Raw genomic sequence first — 19,250 nt, 5'->3', positions numbered from 1 at the left:
AAGTATAAACCTCCCCATATCCTACAAGGGGGGGGGGTTAAGAAACTCTGAATTATCAATAAAAATTGGACATACTAATTGTTGAAACAGACCCTACAACAAGTATAAACCTCCCCATATTCTACAGGGGGGGGAGTTAAGAAACTCTGAATTATCAATAAAAATTGGACATACTAATTGTAGAAACAGACCCTACAACAGGTATAAACCTCCCCATATCCTACAGAGGGTGTTAATGATGCATCGCCCTGCATGCAAAACAAGAGTGTCACGTCGTCGTCACCAAGACAACCAGAAATAGCGTGATCACGCATCACCACCATAGCTTGTAGTATTTGTTTAATCAGCCATCTTAGATCTCCCCCACTCTGTTGTTACCTCCGCCACCAAAGGTGAAGGAGTTATGTTTCCACCCCTTTCTGTCTGTTTGTTTGTGTACAGGATATCTCAAAAAGTTGTGTACGGATTCGGATGAAATTTTGTGGACACGTTGGGTGTGTGACAAGGACGAAGTGGTTAGATTTTGGTGAAGATCCGAATGCGGATCCGGATACGAGAATTATTTAATATTTAAAGGGATTCTTCAACGTTGAGAGAGAGGGCCAAAACGATATAGTACTGTTTAGCATGATATTTCAAAAATGTAGTGGGCCCGATATGTTCTCGTGGATCAGGCATTACGTGGCAGAGGTATGTGCTCTACAGAGTGCCCTTCTTGTTGAGTTGATGCTGAGTTTATAGCTGGATCGAGATTCAAACCATGGCTAGGCAATTTAGAGAGTAATGTGCATACCTTTTGGCCATCCTGTCAACCCTAATTAAAGCTACAGTTACACAGGGGAATGAAATGACTATTTTTTGTTTAGAGGTTCAGGAAATCCAACAATATATTTTCCAAATTCGCATGCTGCACATTGCTGTATATTTACAACTGTTCATGAGGAAGGTTAGAGTTGATTTTCCTGCACACATAAGCTTTTATACTACAGTGCATATGATGGATGACATGAGCTTGTCTTTGTTTGCCTCTACCAGAAATTAATTTTATGAAATTATTGTTTTGTTCAAACCTCGTCGTACATAAATTAACTTTTTGCAATGACCAGGCTGTGTTTAAGGTGGTTTATTGGTGTACAAATTACCATATACATGCTGAGCCGTGTCACCACTTCAATTATTGTGCCATAAGTTTAAGGAAGCCTTGCTAATGGAAAGCTCTTAAACTCCGGTCCGGCAGCTATGTGACATTATGCCAAAAGTCAAGAAGGCAGATTAACTATTCTCCTTAGAGCAACCAGCTGTGTTCATTAGGGAAGCCGAGATGTGCCAATCAGGAATGCCAAGCCAGTTGGAGACAAGATCTTTCAGCAGTTGTGTTTATGCTTTGGAAGTTTTGTTCTTATTTTGACCTTTAGCTTCAGCAATTGAGTTGATGCTGGGTTTATAGCTGAATCAGTTTGTGACTTCAAAGCAAACAAGGCCATTTGAGATCACATTCTTTGTGAAAAGAGATGATCTTCATTTGGGTATTCTCATCTGAGCTGGAGGGAACTGGAGCTATGACTAAAATCTTATTACTCTCGCCAGAGGAGAGGGTATTGCATTTGGATCCATTTGTTTGTTTGTCTGCCTTTCTGTCCGTTTGTCCGCACAGAACTTTCGTGTTTTTCTCCGCAACCGCTTGTTGGATTGGGATGAACTTTTCACAAAAGGTGCGACTACTCATGTGGGATGCTTCATTGATAATTATGACGTCATGTTGGAAAAATGGAAAAACTTTGGACCTCTGTATCTGAAACCGCACTAAGGAAAAAACTGAAACTTGGCATATGGCAAGTACTCATGAGGAATGTGTGATTTTTTTATGATGTCATAGGTCCCTTCATTTTGATGTCATAATTACATATGTATAACATTACATCTGATCAGTATAAAAAATTTGAGGGTCATCTAGGGATAAAATGGTTCACAGAAAAGAAATTGAAGATGCCATTGGTCACATGATTTGGCAGCCATATTGTTAAAAAAAAAGAATCTTCTTCTCTGAAGTGGCTGAACACATTGAGTTGAAATTGTACAGGTATGACTGCCTATCCATGAGGAACAAAAGGTCACACATATGATGCCATAGGTCATATGGTTTGGCAGCCATATTGGATTTACCCTAAAACCTATAAAAAAAATCTTCTTCTCCAGAACGGCTGGACAGATTGAGGGGAAACCACACAAATGTTCCTCAAGGCATGCGTGTTCTAGTTTGTTCAGGAATAATTGATAGGTCACATGGTTTGGCAGCCATATTGGATTTACCCAAAAACCCATTAAAAAATATTCTTCTCCAGAACGGCTCAATAGATTGAGGGGAAACTTCACAAAAATGTTCCACAAGCCTTGGGGGACATCATGGTATTCATGAATAATTGATGTCACATGGTATAGCAGCCATATTGGATTGTGCGTAAATCTTAAAAAAAATTCTTTCTCTTGAACCGCTGAACAAATTGATTTGAAACTTCAGAATTATGATCTAATAGTGATGGCGAATATATGTTTCAAATTTCAATCTGATCAGACACATGGTCTGGCAGGCAGAATCTTTTTTTTTTAATCTGGGTACTTTTTGATTTATTTTTTTTTGAATAAGGCTCACTTGGCTGTGCTTGGATGGATTTGAGGGTAGAGGAAGGAGTAGCATCTGAAATGCGAATCCTATCTAGGTTCCTCCTGATGACTTCATCGTTGCTTTTTGCTTGTTTGGGTTCCTTCTGATGACTCCGTTGCAGGACTGTACCTATTTGGTCTTCCATTTGATTTGAATTTAACTTATTTTAATCCCATTCTGAATTCAATTGAATAATGAAGGTTGTTGTCAAGTTTAATCGAAATTGTGTGTGGTTTCGGAGAAGAAAGCAAACACATATTTTGGGGAGCAACCCCCCTTTAGACCTCGATTTTTCTTCTGTCATGAACAACTTTTGATACATCATGGGTGACGAAGGTTGTAGTCAAGTTTTATCACAATTGTATGCGTCGTTTCTGAGACGAAAACAAATACCTCTTTGGGGGGGGGAAACCCCCCAATAAACTCCCTCCATAGGCCCCTTCAGACCCCAATTTTACGAATAACGCGAACAATCTTTGGTACATCACGCGTAATGAAGGTTGTGGCCAAGTTTCGTCAGAATAGTGGGGAAACTTAGCATAACAATTGTGCATTTTGTGAGGAAAGCACCAAATTTGGCACACTAGTAGCCTATCATATTATGAACAGATTTGGATATTGGGCCATCTCAAAATTTTTAATGGCAGTGGAAAATGGCTGCAACAGCCATCAGCGGCTGAATTTGAGATGGCCCAATATCCAAATCTGTTCATAATATGATAGGCTAATAGTGTGCCAAATTTGGTGCTTTCCTCACAAAATGCACAATTGTTATGCTATATTTCGCTAAGTTGCCCCACTAGAATTGCATGTGTAGTTTCTGAGAAGAAAGCAAATAACTATTTTGGGGGGCAACCCTGGAAGACCCCTTTAAGGCCCGATTTTTTTTAATGCCGTGAACAAAATTTGGTACATCACGGGTGATGAAGGTTCTGGTAACAACGTTTGATCAAAGCAATCATATTCGTAGTTTCAGAGAAGAAGTTGCAAGTATTTGTGGATAGACAGACAGACGGACAGACGGATGACACACCATCTGATGAGCTCCCCAGAACTACGTTCTCGGTGAGCTAATAATAAACGTCATGGGTCACGGTCAAGTGTTTGATCAAAGCGGGATTTCTTGGTACCCAGGATGTCTTGGTACCCGGTCATCACTGCCAGCAGTTATAAAGTGGCAGTTCTGGTTATGTCTATTTTTAATTACATAACACACCAGCACACAAACACCACACAAAATACACCACACAGAACTACACAAACACCACACAAAACAAGTGCTGGCGAGGGTCTGCAATCTCTGATTGCGCTTTTTTTTGTTTTTGCCTTGTATTAATCATTGTTAGGTCATCACTGATGGTGTTGTTTCAGGCAACCATTAGTTACAGGGATGCTTATTATGATAACAAATACAGGCAGGCAGTAGTTGATGGAAACCATTGCACTTTTATTACACGGACAAATGTGTTATGTATTTAAGTCAATGATGCATTTCGAGATTGTTTGGGAATTCGATTGGATTAACTGCAGCAGATATATAGAGAGCAATCGTTTGCATGCTCCCTGTAGGAATTTGAGCTTGATGGTAAAGCTTGTTTTGTGTTTGTGCTTGCATGTTTATGTAAGTTCTGGGGTGCTTATGGGATGGTATGCCTGGTGTTGGCTTAATGGTTGTAGTGGTGGGTTTGGGATTCTAGGATCCTCAGTGCAAATCATACTCAGTTATTGAATTATTACCAGGTGGGGTTGACTGCCTGTCATCCTTCCGAGGTCGGCAAAATGAGTGCCAGCATGCACTGGTATCCTGTCGGAGTGGTGACCCATCCAGGATTGTGCCCAATGGCCAAGGAGACTGCTTAAGCAGCACCAACGCTCTGCACAGAGTATGGATGGATGGGATGTTACATCGTCCTTCTGTCTGTCCATCCATCCACAAACACTTGCAACTTCTTCTCTGACACTAAACACAATTCCGATTAAACTTAACCACAGCCTTCATCACCTGTGATGCACCAAAGTAAAGGTTGTTCACACCATTAAAAAAACATAAATAAATAAATATTTAAAAATCGGGGGGGCAACCGGGCAACCCCCCCCCCCCAAAGGAGGTATTTGCTTCCTTATTAGAAACTACACACACAATTCCAATGAAACTTGACCATCACCTTCATCACTGATAATGTAGTAAAGTTTGTTCGTGGTTTGTTCCATTGGGATGTACTTTCTTCTCCATCACATATTTTGTGGGTCGTCCATACCTTCCAGTTGTTCCCTGTTTATGTTATTAGGCCACTACCAGGTGAGGGTCCAGGGGTATCGCCCCAATGTTTTAATTACTGGATTGAGAAAACCCTTCTCATGTCAAACGTGTGTGTGTGTGTGTGTGTATATATATATATATATATATATATATATATATATATATATATATATATATATATATATATATATATATATATATATATATAAACAGATGTTTGGTACTACAGAATTTTAATATGGATACGAACAAACACGACATAATAGTGACTGAAGCTTTTCGTGCTGCACTCTTCAGGGTAAAAATTGCAGCAAGTGAAGGAGGAAGTGAAGGCGGGTGCTTTATACGAAGGTCTCAATAAGGTAGACGCTGATTGGGTCAACCGTAATGACGTCACGGTTAATCCGAATGCCCATTGGTCGGCTCATCATCTTCACCTCGAGCTCCCATTGGCTGGAGCAGAGTTCGCCGATGATTGACGTTTGCAACCACATCCTGGAGAGAGGGGGATGGGTTTCCCCTTAGGTCTATTCACCATTTGTTGCGTATAAAGCACACGCCTTCACTTCCTCCTTCACTTGCTGCGATTTTTACCCTGAAGAGTGCAGCACGAAAAGCTTCGGTCACTATTATGTCGTGTTTGTTTGTATATATATATATATATATATATATATATATATATATATATATATATATATATATATATATATATATATATATATATATATATATATATATATATATATATATATATACATACGGTATATGACCTTGAGCCCAAGTAGCTGCATAAAGCAACCCAAAAAGACTGACACAAGGTAAGTGCTGACGCTGTTTTGAACCCTTCCCAGAGTTCCTCAACAACTATAAAGATGTTCACACACAGCACACACATGAGAATCCCAATGCTATACACCCCCTCATTTACCGGACTGGTTTCATCACTTATTGGCGAATCATCAGCGATAGCGTCGACAGCAATTCATAACAATGAGGCTCCCAAGCACGTACCATGTGCAAACGTCAAAAGCAGTCAATATATAAATAAAGAAAGACCCACCCACATCTCTAACCTGTGAATGGAGAGAATAGCCAATCAGCTCTCACCGAATCGACTACACCCAGGTGGTGAGGATTATAGAAATGATTGACTCCTCCCACACTCCTCCAGCTGAAGTCGCTGCAGAAAGCAACCCAAGAAGACTTATACAAGGGGGCTTTGAATGGTCATTTTGCCTGTACAATGCACTCTTTGAACTTTGACCCCTGACTTAGTCAAGATAGGTCAATATGTCCTGAAGCAAAGTTGTAGTACTCATTGAGTACTATGTACCTATGAACTTTCATTCGTATCGGTTAATCCGTGTAGGAGCAAGGGTGCCTTGAATGGCAATTTCACCCAAAAAATGCACTCGTTGACCTTTGACCCCTGACCTACTCGAGATAGGTCATTATGCAAATGAGCAAAGTTGTGGTGCTCATTACGGTCTATAAGCAGGTAAAGATTAATTCGATTCGGTTCAACAGTCTTGGAGCTTGTGTACTTTGAATTTTCAGCGGGAATGCTCAATGGCCCTCGGACACCCAAGTTGAGAGGGTTACCATTTGGTAACTATAAGATATAGAAAAAAAATGGATGTCATATTGCAGATAGAGAATCACCTTAACATTATGCATACCAAATCCCATCGAGTTCCATCTACTGATAACTACTCGGTATCAATTTGAATGAAAAGTACTGAAAATGCGGTTTGATATCGGAAATCCCCAAAGTTCGAGGGGGTGCTGTGGGTGAACAAAGATATAAATCGAAAATCCGGCTTGATCGTTTGTGCACAATGCATTCCAGATGATTAGTGTGAATTTTCATGACCATCTGACTATAACCCGAGGAGGAGTAGCATTTGGCGCAAAGGCACCTCCAGCTCTCGCATATTATCGATTTTTGCACTAATTGACTTTTGACCCCTGACCTAAGCGAAATTGGTCAATATGTCCTGAGGCAAAGTTGTAGTACTCATTGCGTGCTATGAACCTGTAAAGTTTCATTCGGATCGATGCACTCACCTGGTCGCTAGGATGCCTTAAATTTTCGCCAATTTTTGGGCATACCCCATTTGTAGGGGGTGCTGCGGGTAAACTATTCCATATATCACAAAAAACCGGAATATATTTGGTAGAGCATCACCTGTAGATGATGCTTGCCAAATTTCATAAGCCTACGTGGGATAATGGCTTTCGGAATTGATTTCGCGTGAACGGTACCGATTTTTAAAGGGTTTTCGGTTGTTGCTAGGGAACCAAAGCGTCCCTAGCAACCATCACAATTTCCAAAGCACAAGGTCATAAGATGTACCTACCACCCGAGTTTGGTCAAAATCCGCCCACATTTACTACCTATTATGCTGATGACAAACGAACAAACATCCAAACAAACATCCAAACAAACAGACAGAATTACTGACAATAAGGGTCACCTATTTCGGCGACTCAACATCAAATTGCTGAAATGGATGCAAATACATAAAATATGCATAGAAATATTTTGTAAAGTGGCAAATTTTTCGACAGGGCAAAGAGTAATGGAGCGCAAGTAATTTACATCAAAGTTTTTTTGGGAATTCGAGATTGTTTGGTCTGGCATTTGTGGACCACGTGAAGGCACGTGGAGGCAGAATAAAATACAGAGCGCGATCACTCAGCCTGGTCATTGATAATGTCAAGATGGTGAAGTGTCTTTTGGCTTGGTGTTGAGCTGTGTTGTTGGAGTCGTTTGTGGAAATCAGTTGTTGGAAGATGACAAATAATAATGAACACCTGAACAGGTACAAAGAGCTTTCAAAGCTCGCTCAGAACCAACACACAGGGAATAAATCTGAGCACAGGCCACATATGGTATCTATCTATAATTCCAGCAATCTCTGTGTGTGTCTGTCTGTCTGTCTGTCTGTCTGTCTGTCTGTCTGTCTGCGACCGCCGTTTCTCGACGACCGCCGGTCCGATCTGACTGAAACTTGCCAGGAATATTGCCGGGGACCTGCGGATGTGCTTTTTCGAGGTTTCATATCGATCGGACGAGCGGTTCCCAAGTTACGGCCATTTATCTGTCGACCGATGACAAGACACGGTGCTATGACGTCACGAATGACGTCACAATCAATGTTTTTATTTTTATTTTTTTATTTTGCACGATCGACAGTCCGATCTGATTGAAACTTGCCAGGAATATTGCCGGGGCCCCGCGGATGTGCTTTTCAAGGTTTGATGTTGTTGTGGTTGACGAAATTCGCAAACCACCATTCAGGTCCCGTAGGTGAGATATCTCTGTAAGTATATGTGTAGTTAGGCCCAAACCCGTTGTTTAGAGGGAATAAATGTCATTCATTCGGGCTGGGACCCTTTTAGATAGCCGTTTTTCTTTTACTATCTTTATTTTGGACCAGCCGCCATTACTACCACCACAACCACCACCAACCACGTCTCAACAGCCATCATAACAACAACCACCAACCGCAACGCTGCTTCACAACAACAGCCACGACCCTTGCCGTCACATCTCGCTCTCGCAACCATCGCATCACCGCCATTCCCGCGCCGCTTGTGGGCACCGATCCTGGACTCGTACAGGGCGCGCACCGAGCAGCGGGTGCAAAAACACCAACCTTTCCGAGAAATCGGATCAAGAATCATTCACGCCCACTTTTCCTCTGTCCAATGGGGAGCCAGCCAGAGGTGAAGGGTTGAAGGTGAAGGAGCGAAGCCCCGGGGGCTATAAAGGGCCGCGTTCGCTCGCCGAAAAGGCAGTTGTTGAGGGAGTTTCTGAATCGGGAGAGAAAAAGAGTTTCTGAATCGCAGTTGGACGGAGTTGAGAAGAGTGGGAGAGTTGGAGAGTTGTGGCGGCGGCGAAGGCAGTCGAGAGGGCGCTCGTGTCAGAGTCGGGGAGCTGCGGAGAGGGGAGGCCGGTAACGCGACTGAGGTCGCGGTGGAGTCGCTCGTCGCGGGACCCAAGCCAGCGAGATATCCTCATTCCCCTGAGCATCAACAACCCCCTCCTGTTTCCCCCCGTGCTGAGATAGTGTGAGAAGGGGGCCCCGTTCCCACCCCATTCCAGGCAGTGCCAGCGAGGCCCGCGGAGTCGGGGCGCCACCGCCATCTTGCGGCTCATCACCAGACGGGTAGGCTCGACGCGGTCTCGGCCCCAGGCCCGTCTGCCCCCCTCATCGTTGAGGGTGGCCCCTTCCTTTTTCTTTGAGTATATGTGTTGTCAGCGCCGTCTGTGAAGTAAAACTGTATAAGTGTTGCCGTGTGCTCGGTAGTCGGTAGTAGATCTGCATTGTGTCTCTTTTGTTACATTTGCTTTTTGTGCAGAATTGTTGTGTTTCTTCTACTTTTACATTTGCTTTTGGTGTATAATTGTATATGTGTGCTTTCCGTTTGCCGCAGAATAAATGTGCTTTATGTTGAACTGTTTTTTCCCGTTTCGCTTCGTCTTTTCTTTTATTGAATCTCCATCTTACTTCACGTAAAGGGTTGGTCGTGGGCTAAATACGCCCGATAATTAATCGAACCGTCGAGGTTGACGATAACACCGCTCGGTTATCCCGATAGTACGGAACGGGTCGCTTAAAGTGGCCCGTGTCCGAAGTCAACCTGCGGCGAGGTGCGATCGCCCGGTCTACCCTCCGTGTGGGTACTTAGGTAGGTCGAATTTGGCGAGCAACCCTATCCCACGTGGGGGGCCGATTGGCACGATCGTGGTGAGGCCGAAAGGCCCACCCGTGACTAGTTCCCGGCGTTAGTCCGAGAGGGTCACGACGGGATTGTCCATTCGGTGGGCGACGTGCCGCGATTCGAGTTACGTGGCCGCTCGCACGCCGGCGGGTGCGAATCCGCAACACTAAAGCACATTTATTCCGCGGCAAACGGAAAGCACACATATACAATTATACAACAAAAGCAAATGTAAAAGTAGAAGAAACACAACAATTCTGCACAAAAAGCAAATGCAACAGAGAAACACAATGCAGATCTACTACCGACTACCGAGCACACGGCAACACTTATATAGTTTTACTTCACAGACGGCGCCGATAACACATATACTCAAAGCAAAAGAAAAAGGAAGGGGCCACCCTCAACGATGAGGGGGGCAGACGGGCCTGGGGCCGAGACCGCGTCGAGCCTACCCGTCTGGTGATGAGCCGCAAGATGGCGGTGGCGCCCCGACTCCGCGGGCCTCGCTGGCACTGCCTGGAATGGGGTGGGAACGGGGCCCCCTTCTCACACTATCTCAGCGCGGGGGGAAACAGGAGGGGGTTGTTGATGCTCGGGGGAATGAGGATATCTCGCTGGCTTGGGTCCCGCGACGAGCGACTCCACTGCGACCTCAGTCGCGTTACCGGCCTCCCCTCTCCGCAGCTCCCCGACTCTGACACGAGCGCCCTCTCGACTGCCTTCACCGCTGCCACAACTCTCCAACTCTCCCACTCTTCCACTCTTCTCAACTCCGTCCAACTGTGATTCAGAAACTCTTTTTCTCTCCCGATTCAGAAACTCCCTCAACAACTGCCTTTTCGGCGAGCGAACGCGGCCCTTTATAGCCCCTGGGGCTTCGCTCCTTCACCTTCGACCCTTCACCTCTGGCTGGCTCCCCATTGGACAGAGGAAAAGTGGGCGTGAATGATTCTTGATCCGATTTCTCGGAAAGGCTGGTGTTTTTGCACCCGCTGCTCGGTGCGCGCCCTGTACGAGTCCAGGATCGGTGCCCACAAGCGGCGCGGGAATGGCGGTGATGCGATGGTTGCGAGAGCGAGATGTGACGGCAAGGGTCGTGGCTGTTGTTGTGAAGCAGCATTGCGGTGGGTGGTTGTTGTGTGATGGCTGTTGAGACGTGGTTGTGGTGGTAGTAATGGCGGCTGGTCCAAAATAAAGATAGTAAAAGAAAAACGGCTATCTAAAAGGGTCCCAGCCTGAATGATTGACATTTATTCCCTCTAAACAACGGGTTTGGGCCTAACTACACATATACTTACAGAGATATCTCACCTACGGGACCTGAACGGTGGTTTGCGAATTTCGTCAACCACAACAATATTAATCGGACGAGCGGTTCCCAAGTTACGGCCATTTATCTGTCGACCAATGACATGACACGGTGCTATGACGTCACGAATGACATCACAATTAATGTTTATTTATTTATTTATTATTATTTCTTTTGCACGATTGAAACTTGCCAGGAATATTGCTGGGGACCCGCGGATGTGCCTTTTCGAGGTGAGAGAGAGAGAGAGAGAGAGAGAGAGAGAGAGAGAGAGAGAGAGAGAGAGAGAGAGAGAGAGAGAGAGAGAGAGAGAGAGAGAGAGAGAGAGAGAGAGAGAGAGAGAGAGAGAGAGAGAGAGAGAGAGAGAGAGAGAGAGAGAGAGAGAGAGAGAGAGAGAGAGAGACTGCACATACGGGCACGCACCTACGGGCACGCACCTATGGGCCCGTACTAGTATTTTAAATAGCCTGAAACGTTAACCCCCTTGCAAAGCTTGATGTACTCGGACCTGCTGTGTCTCAACAGACACCCAGCTCTTTGCACTCAGAGCTGAGAACGCATCTTACGAGGTTAAATATCGCTTCTTGTTAACTTTTCCATTGCTCCAAGTGTGCGTGCCCTTTCACTTTTCATTTTTCAAACTTCCTGTTTGTGTGTCACAAATAATTTCCACAAAGTTCCAATTCACCATTGTGTTTATTCCAAATAATAATTAATAAACGTAAATCATCCCCGAACACCTCCGTTCATCCTTTTAATCCCTTTTGTATCCATCTTGAAATTAATAATTTTACTAAGCCTCTTCCGATCATTTCTTCTTCGAGATAGCATGCCTGCCCTCTTTGGATTATTGCCATGCATCAATGGGAAAAGCTTTTGATTGAGGCAAAGTCTCTGCTAATTACAGGTATGAAGCACCATTTCTGAATGTCTGGCAAAGGAAAAAAGAATCCATTGGAAATACTTTATGATCACAAGTCCCAAACTTTAAAAGTAAACATTATAAACCCTAAATGTATAAAATACAGAAATGATCCGAGTGGACGGTCAACAAGCACCCAATAGGTATACAAGAGGAAACAATTGTTAGATGGTAATTCAACCATGATTGGTGTTCATTGTCATGTTCCATACGTTGGTGTTGCTGAAGCCGCCATTAGACGACATGTTTATTTAATTATGAGCAAATACAACCCGTCGCTTTGCTGACAGGAATATTAGGGTGCGGAGGGGGGGGGGGATGGAGAAGGGATGGAAGGAAGAGAGAGGAGGAAAGAGAGGGAGAGAGGGAGAGAGGGGGAGAGGGAGAGGAGCGAGTGAGAGAGGGATGTAAGGGAGAGAGTGAGGGGGATGGAAGGGAGAGAGTGAGGGGGGTGGAATGGAGAGAGAGGGAGTGTTATGGAGGGGAGTGAGTGAGAGAGGGATGTAAGGGAGAGAGTGAGGGGGATGGAAGGAAGAGAGAGAGAAGGGGGGAAAGATAAAGAGAGGGAGAGGGAGAGAAAGGGAAAGAGAGAGTTATGGAGGGGAGCGAGTGAGAGAGGGTTGCCAGGGAGAGAGTGAGGGGGTGGAATGGAGAGAGAGAAAGGGGAGAGAGGAAGAGGGGTGGGATAGGGGTGAGAGAGGCAGAAGGGTGAGAAAGGGAGTGGAAGTGAGGGGAGGGGGAGTGAAGGAAGGGAGAGGAAGGGGGGAGGGGATTCCGGCAGATGTGACGCGAAGCTGAACTTCCGTCTGAGAAATGGCACACACACTGGGGAGACGGCGCGAGGGGAGGGAAAGGGGAGGCGGCACGAGGGGAGGGAATGGAGAGGCGGCGCGAGGGGAGAGAAAGGGGAGGCAGTGCGAGGGGAGGGAATGGAGAGGCAGCGCGAGGGGAGAGAAAGGGGAGGCAGTGCGAGGGGAGAGAAAGGGGAGGCAGTGCGAGGGGAGGGAATGGAGAGGCAGCGCGAGGGGAGAGAAAGGGGAGAGAAAGGGGAGGCAGTGCGAGGGGAGAGAAAGGGGAGGCAGTGCGAGGGGAGAGAAAGGGGAGGCAGTGCGAGGGGAGAGAAAGGGGAGGGCAGTGCGAGGGGAGGGAATGACTGCATGACCCAAAGTGGCCAGAAATTAAAGAATCGCTTTTTGAGGGTCAGTCAGCCAATGAAAGACCTGATATAATCGCCCGGATGTTTCATATGAAGGTGGAAGCACTCCTCGCAGACCTCCTCAAGCATGACATCTTGGGGCATGTGGACGCTTATGTGATGGTGAAGGAAATGCAAATGCGTCACCTTACCCATGTACACATGCTCCTGACCGTGGTACCTCGCGACAAGCCCAGAACACCAGCATATGTCGATCGCGTGGTCTCTGCTGAGATTCCTGACAAACACACAAATCCGGAACTACACTGTATCGTGACATCACACATGATTCACGGCCCATGTGGGGAATGGAAAATCTCGAGCCCTTGCATGGCAGATCGGAAGTGCACAAAGGACTATCCCAAAGCCCTACGAGAAACGACAAGCTTCTCTGATGACTCCTATCTGCTGTACAGAAGACGGGCAGAAGCAGCACCTGGTGATCCCATCATGAAGACAATACGAGGCAGTGCTAACGTATTAGTGAACAATGCATGGGTTGTGCCTCACAATCCATATATTGTCCTCAGGTACGATGCTCACATCAACCTTGAGATCGTATGTGCTGTCACCAGTGTGAAGTACCTGTACAAATACCTTGAAAAGGGCCTGGACCAGTGCCTGCTCAGACTAGAGCCACATGAGAGGATGCGAGAGGCATTATGACATGATGAAGTGACACGATACGAACTAGGGCGTTACATCACTGCATCTGAGGGATACTGGCGCATATACGATTTCCCCATTCAAAGCAAGTACCCACCAGTCGAGATGCTGGCACTACATCTACAGGATGAGCAGGTGATCACGTTCAATGACGAAGGTGCCGTACAGAACGTGGCTGAGTCAGGACCCCCTGCAACAACGCTCACCGCCTTTTTCGAAGCCATGAATCTCCATCCACACATGCGTCATGTCCTATATCCAGATGTGTTCCAACACTTCACCTACTTTAGGAAAAGGTTTCAATTGCAGAAGAGAAAGCTGAGTTTCCAGGATAACCGTAAGGCTGATACGGTTGTGCGGCTCCCCATTATTTCCGTCAACTCACATAATGCCGAGTTGTACTATCTCCGCATGCTACTGTACCGCGTGCCTGGCCCCATATGCTTTCAGGATCTCCGTCGTGTTGGTGGTAGGGTCATGGAGACCTATCTGGCAGCCTGCATTGCATATGGCATCGTTGACAATGACCAGGAGGTGGATTCTGTTATGGAAGAGGCTGCAAATATTGCATTTGGCCCTGCAGTCCACGAAGTATTTGCCAACATCCTCATATTCGTCCTCAGAGGCAACCACGTGCAGTTCTGGGAAAGGCACAAGTATGTGCTGTGCGAGGACTTCATGCATGTCGCAGGTGTGATTGAGCCAAATGGACGCATTGTGAATGAAGTGCTACTGGAGCTGAGGGACAAAATTGAGAGGCACGGCTTTTCGCTCACTAAGAGCTTTGGCCTTCCTGAGCCTGAACCAGTTCATATCCAGTCTCGCATTCCCCGCGTCATCGAGCACGAAACAGGGCACAATATAGGAGAACTTGAGGCTCACATCGCTCAAACAGAGTGCCTTCTTAATGACGAGCAGCGCGTTGTTGTCGATAAAGTGATGACGAGTGTGGAACACGGACATGGCTGGATGATCGCAGTTGATGCAAGTGGTGGGACTGGGAAAACATTCACATTGTCTCATATACTCAACAAAGTGCGAGCAAAGGGCAAAGTGGCTCTTGCGACTGCTGCAAGTGGTATTGCAGCTACTCTGCTGCCTAAAGGGGCCACCTTCCATAGTAGGACCAAGTGTCCTCTCATTCTCACTGATGAGTCCACTTGCAACATCAGTGAAAATGACACCACTGCAGCACTCATATGAATGACGAATATAATGGTGGTGGATGAGGTTTCAATGATGGATCGTCTCGCATTGGAGGCAGCAGATCGAACATTCCAGTGGCTTCGGGGCTCAGAGGAACCATTTGGCGGAATCACAATGGTTTTCAGTGGTGACTGGAGGCAGATCCTTCCCGTTGTGCCACACGGTAGCCGTATTGACATCGTTGGAAGGTGTTTCAAGAGCTCATACCTGTGGAGAAAAGTGCAGATACTTCGTCTCAGAGTAAACATGAGGATCATGCAGGGTGCTGGAGAACAACAGGACGAATCTGATTTAGCAAAATTCCTGCTGGATCTGGGTGAAGGGAAATTAAAGCCTAATTCAAACCGAAGGCCTTTCTTTCTCTCTCATTCATTTCAATTTAATTGCTTCGATTGCTTCGATCGACTATGGACAAGGTCTTCAAACCGGAGAAGTTCGATGCGGACCCAAATGCCGGTGACGCGGAGATGAGGTGGTGTCATTGGTATCGCACCTTCTCGAACTATCTGACGATCATTGAAGAACTTCATGTGGACAAACTGGCCGCCCTTGTAAACAATGTCTCGCCAAGTGTATATAGACTTTTTCTCGGAGTGTAACACTTGTGAAGATGCGATCGACGTGCTGCGGGTGCTCTACCTGAAACGCGACAACGAGGTATACACAAGACATCTTCTCACCATACGCAGGCAAGAGGCTGGTGAGACAATCCATCGGTACGTGCAAGCTCTGAGACAGTTAGGCAAAGACTGTAACTTCCAGGCTGTAACTGCCTAGAAACGTAGAGATGAAGCAACCCGAGAGGCATTCATACAGAGGCTACGGTCTGCCCCCCATACAGCAACGCATACTGGAAAATGCACGACTAGATTTTGAAACGGCTGTCGACCAAGCCCGAGCTATGGACGTGGCCCAGCAACAATCTGAGTCGTATGGGTCACCGGTCTTTCCAATGAATGCTGCTACCACGGAAACTCGAGGAACTCCCCAAGTTACCCCCGAAACCGAAGATGGAGATAATTCCAGGAAATCAGACACCCCGACCTCGACGAACTCCTCTGCAACCACTTCGGCTGGTAAATGTTTATTTTGTGGGTATAAAAGACACCCACGATGCAAATGCCCGGCCAGGGATGCCACCTGTATGAACTGTGACAAGAAAGGACATTATGTCAAGGTATGCAAATCTACTCTTAAAATAAATAAATATACTTCAGCTGCCCTCTACTCTCAAAAGAAGGTAACCGCTGCTTTGCCGGGCAGTCTCTTGAAAGCTATCATTAAAGTACGAATCAACGAGCATATGGCTGAGGCGTTGATCGATAACGGTGGCTCTGAAAGTTTCGTCAACAGCTCACTAGCGAGAGACAGAAAATGGAAGATCTTCCCAACCGACAATACGGTACGCATGGCTTCGACATCACTACAGTCTAGCGCACGAGGATACTGTAACGTTGAGCTGGACATAAAAGGCTACACGTCTCGTGATGTAAAGGCACTAGGACTTCGTGATTTATGTGCAGATATAATCTTGGGTCATAACGTCCTCAAGCAGCACTCTAGTGTCGAAATACCCTTTGGCGGGGAAAAACCTCATCTAATTATGAATGCTCTGACCACCGCAGAAGTATCGCCCCCCCCCCCCCCTGCTGTTTGCAGACAATCAAATCACGACGATATGCCACTGCTGATACGAACTTCATCGCTTCTGAGACTAAGCGATTACTGGAAGAAGGTATTGTAGAACCGAGGGATTCGCCATGGCGTGCACAAGTATTGGTGACTACCAACCAGAACCATAAGAAACGAATGGTTGTTGATTATTCTCAAACGATCAACCGCTACACTCACATCGATGCCTACCCATTGCCGCGCATAGACGAGATGGTCAAACGCGTGGCCAATTACAAAATATTCAGCACCATCGATTTGCGAAGCGCGTATCATCAGATTCCCATTCGAGAGGAAGACAAACCTTACACCGCGTTCGAGGCAGGTAGGCGACTCTATCAATTCAGGAGAATCCCATTCGGTGTCACTAATGGAGTAGCTTGTTTTCAACGAATCATGGATAATATCATCTCAGACGAAAACCTAAAAGACACTTTTGTTTACGTGGATAATGTCACGGTGTGCGGAAGGAATCGGGAAGAACATGATGCAAATCTGGACAGATTCTTGAATGTTGCAAGAAAATATAATCTGACACTCAACTATGACAAATGCGTATTTTCGGCAAAGTCAATCGATCTACTCGGATACACGATAGCCGACGGCACGATCAAGCCCGATCCTGAACGTTTGCGCCTGCTCCGCGAACTACCCCCTCCTCATGACCTGCAGTCATTGCGTTGGGTGATTGGGATGTTCGCGTACTACGCAAAATGGATTCCCGAATATTCTGAGAAAATTCATCCTCTAGTGCATTACAAGAACTTCCCGCTAGACCCTGCTGTTTTAAATGCTTTCAGCAGCTTCAAAGACGACATCAGCAACTCCGTGGTATTGTACATCGATAGCACGGTACCGATCGTGGTGGAAACAGACGCTTGCGATCGCCATGACGCTCAATCAGTCCGGCCGAACCGTCGCGTTCTTCTCGAGAACTCTCTCTTGAAGCGAGCAGAGACACTCGGCGAAAGAGAAGAAAGCGTACGCTATTGTCGAAGCCCGACGTAAATGGAGACATTATTTACTGGGCAACCACTTCACGCTAGTCACGGACCAGCGATCCGTTGCTTTCATGTTTGATGGGAAAAATAACAGAAAAATTAAAAATGACAAAATAATGAGATGGTGCATCGATCTATCTTGTTATAGTTATGACATTGTTTATCAGCCTGGGAGGGACAACCCTGCTGCAGACACCTTTTCACGGATCCACTGTTCGGCGACATCAGGTCGGGCTTTGCAAGACCTTCATGTCTCTCTATGCCACCCAGGAGTAACCAGAAAGGCACACTTTTTGCATTGACATAACCTTCCATTTTCTATCGAAGATATTAAACGAATGAGTGCTTCTTGCCCTGTTTGTGCTGAACTAAAACCCAGATTCTATGGTGCAGCTCCAGGCAAGTTGATCAAGGCTACTTCACCCTTCGAGAGACTAAATATCGACTTCAAAGGGCCCTTGCCAACTGAAACGAATAACAGATACATACTCACTGTTGTTGACGAATACTCAAGGTTCCTGTTTGCATTCCCGTGTTCGGGTATGACCTCGAGCACTGTCGTCAAATGTCTCTCTGAACTCTTTGCCATGTTTGGGAAACCATCGTACATACATTCTGACAGAGGTCCGTGTTTCATGTCGGATGAACTCAAACAGTTCAAACATGAACACGGCATTGCAATTAGTGGAACGACGAGTTACAGCCCACAAGGTAATGGACTGGTGGAACGGTATAACGGAGTTATTTGGAAAGCCGTAACCCTGGCGCTGAAATCGAGAAGATTGGGGATTGATCAGTGGGAGATTATCCTCCCCGATGCTCTGAATTCCATACGCTCTTTGCTCTGTACGTCCATCAATACTACTTCGCATGAACGAATGTTTACCCACCAACTACGATACACCAGCGGTCAATCGGTGCCCAACTGGCTAACTTGTCCTAGTACTATGTTCATGAAGCGCCCGGTACGACAAAGCAAGTATGAACCAATGGTGGATAAGGTCGAAATCATCGATACGAATCCTGAGTATGCTCATGTTGGACTTCCTGATGGCAGGGAGACCACTGTGTCAGTTTGTCATCTGGCTCCCACTGGTGCATCTCCCTCAGGTGCTTCTCCTTCTGGTACTTCTCCACCCGAAAAGGGTAACGTTGGGCTTGATGCAGACACAGCTACAACATATTACCCGAGAGCGAACGTGGAGTCATCCCCGACACCAACCGAGGCTTCTGAAGGGGTTCAGAAATCTCCCTCAAATGAAACCACCATTTACTCTCGGAGAGGGCGACCGATAAAAGCTCCTCGACGACTCTATCTGTAAAAGGAGGATTATCGGTATTCCTTGATAACTTGCCTACCACATTATTATGCCCATAATAATTCTCACTGCTTGAAATGTATGTTTCTATAGCTTTAAAGAAATCATGATGTATTAGTGGAACATCGAGTTAAATTTTAAAGATGGGGAGAATGTGATGAAATTAAAGAAGAAGAAGAAGAAGACAAAGCCGTACTTCGTGATGTGTGACTTGTTTGTGGAGCAATATCTGACAAACTGCTCTGACTAAAGGCATGGTCCCTCGGTTCTTGCCGTTGACTGGCGTTGTGGTCTACTGAGGCTTA

General features: G+C 45.9%; 1 protein-coding gene across 1 annotated transcript; it reads left to right on the top strand.

The window, feature by feature from the left end:
* The first annotated feature begins 18,153 nt into the window (after positions 1–18,153).
* Positions 18,154–18,948, top strand: LOC147014146 (uncharacterized). The gene has a single exon (XM_085850593.1). It carries the CDS (start codon positions 18,169–18,171, stop codon positions 18,946–18,948), a length of 780 nt encoding a protein of 259 aa, XP_085706719.1. The 5' UTR covers positions 18,154–18,168.
* The last annotated feature ends 302 nt before the right edge of the window (positions 18,949–19,250 follow it).

The sequence above is a fragment of the Eptatretus burgeri genome, chromosome 13 (genome assembly GCF_056783735.1).
Source record: "Eptatretus burgeri isolate ZD-2024b chromosome 13, Ebu_testis_v1, whole genome shotgun sequence".
Lineage (NCBI taxonomy): Eukaryota > Metazoa > Chordata > Myxini > Myxiniformes > Myxinidae > Eptatretus > Eptatretus burgeri.
This window is presented reverse-complemented; position numbering and strand designations above follow the sequence as displayed.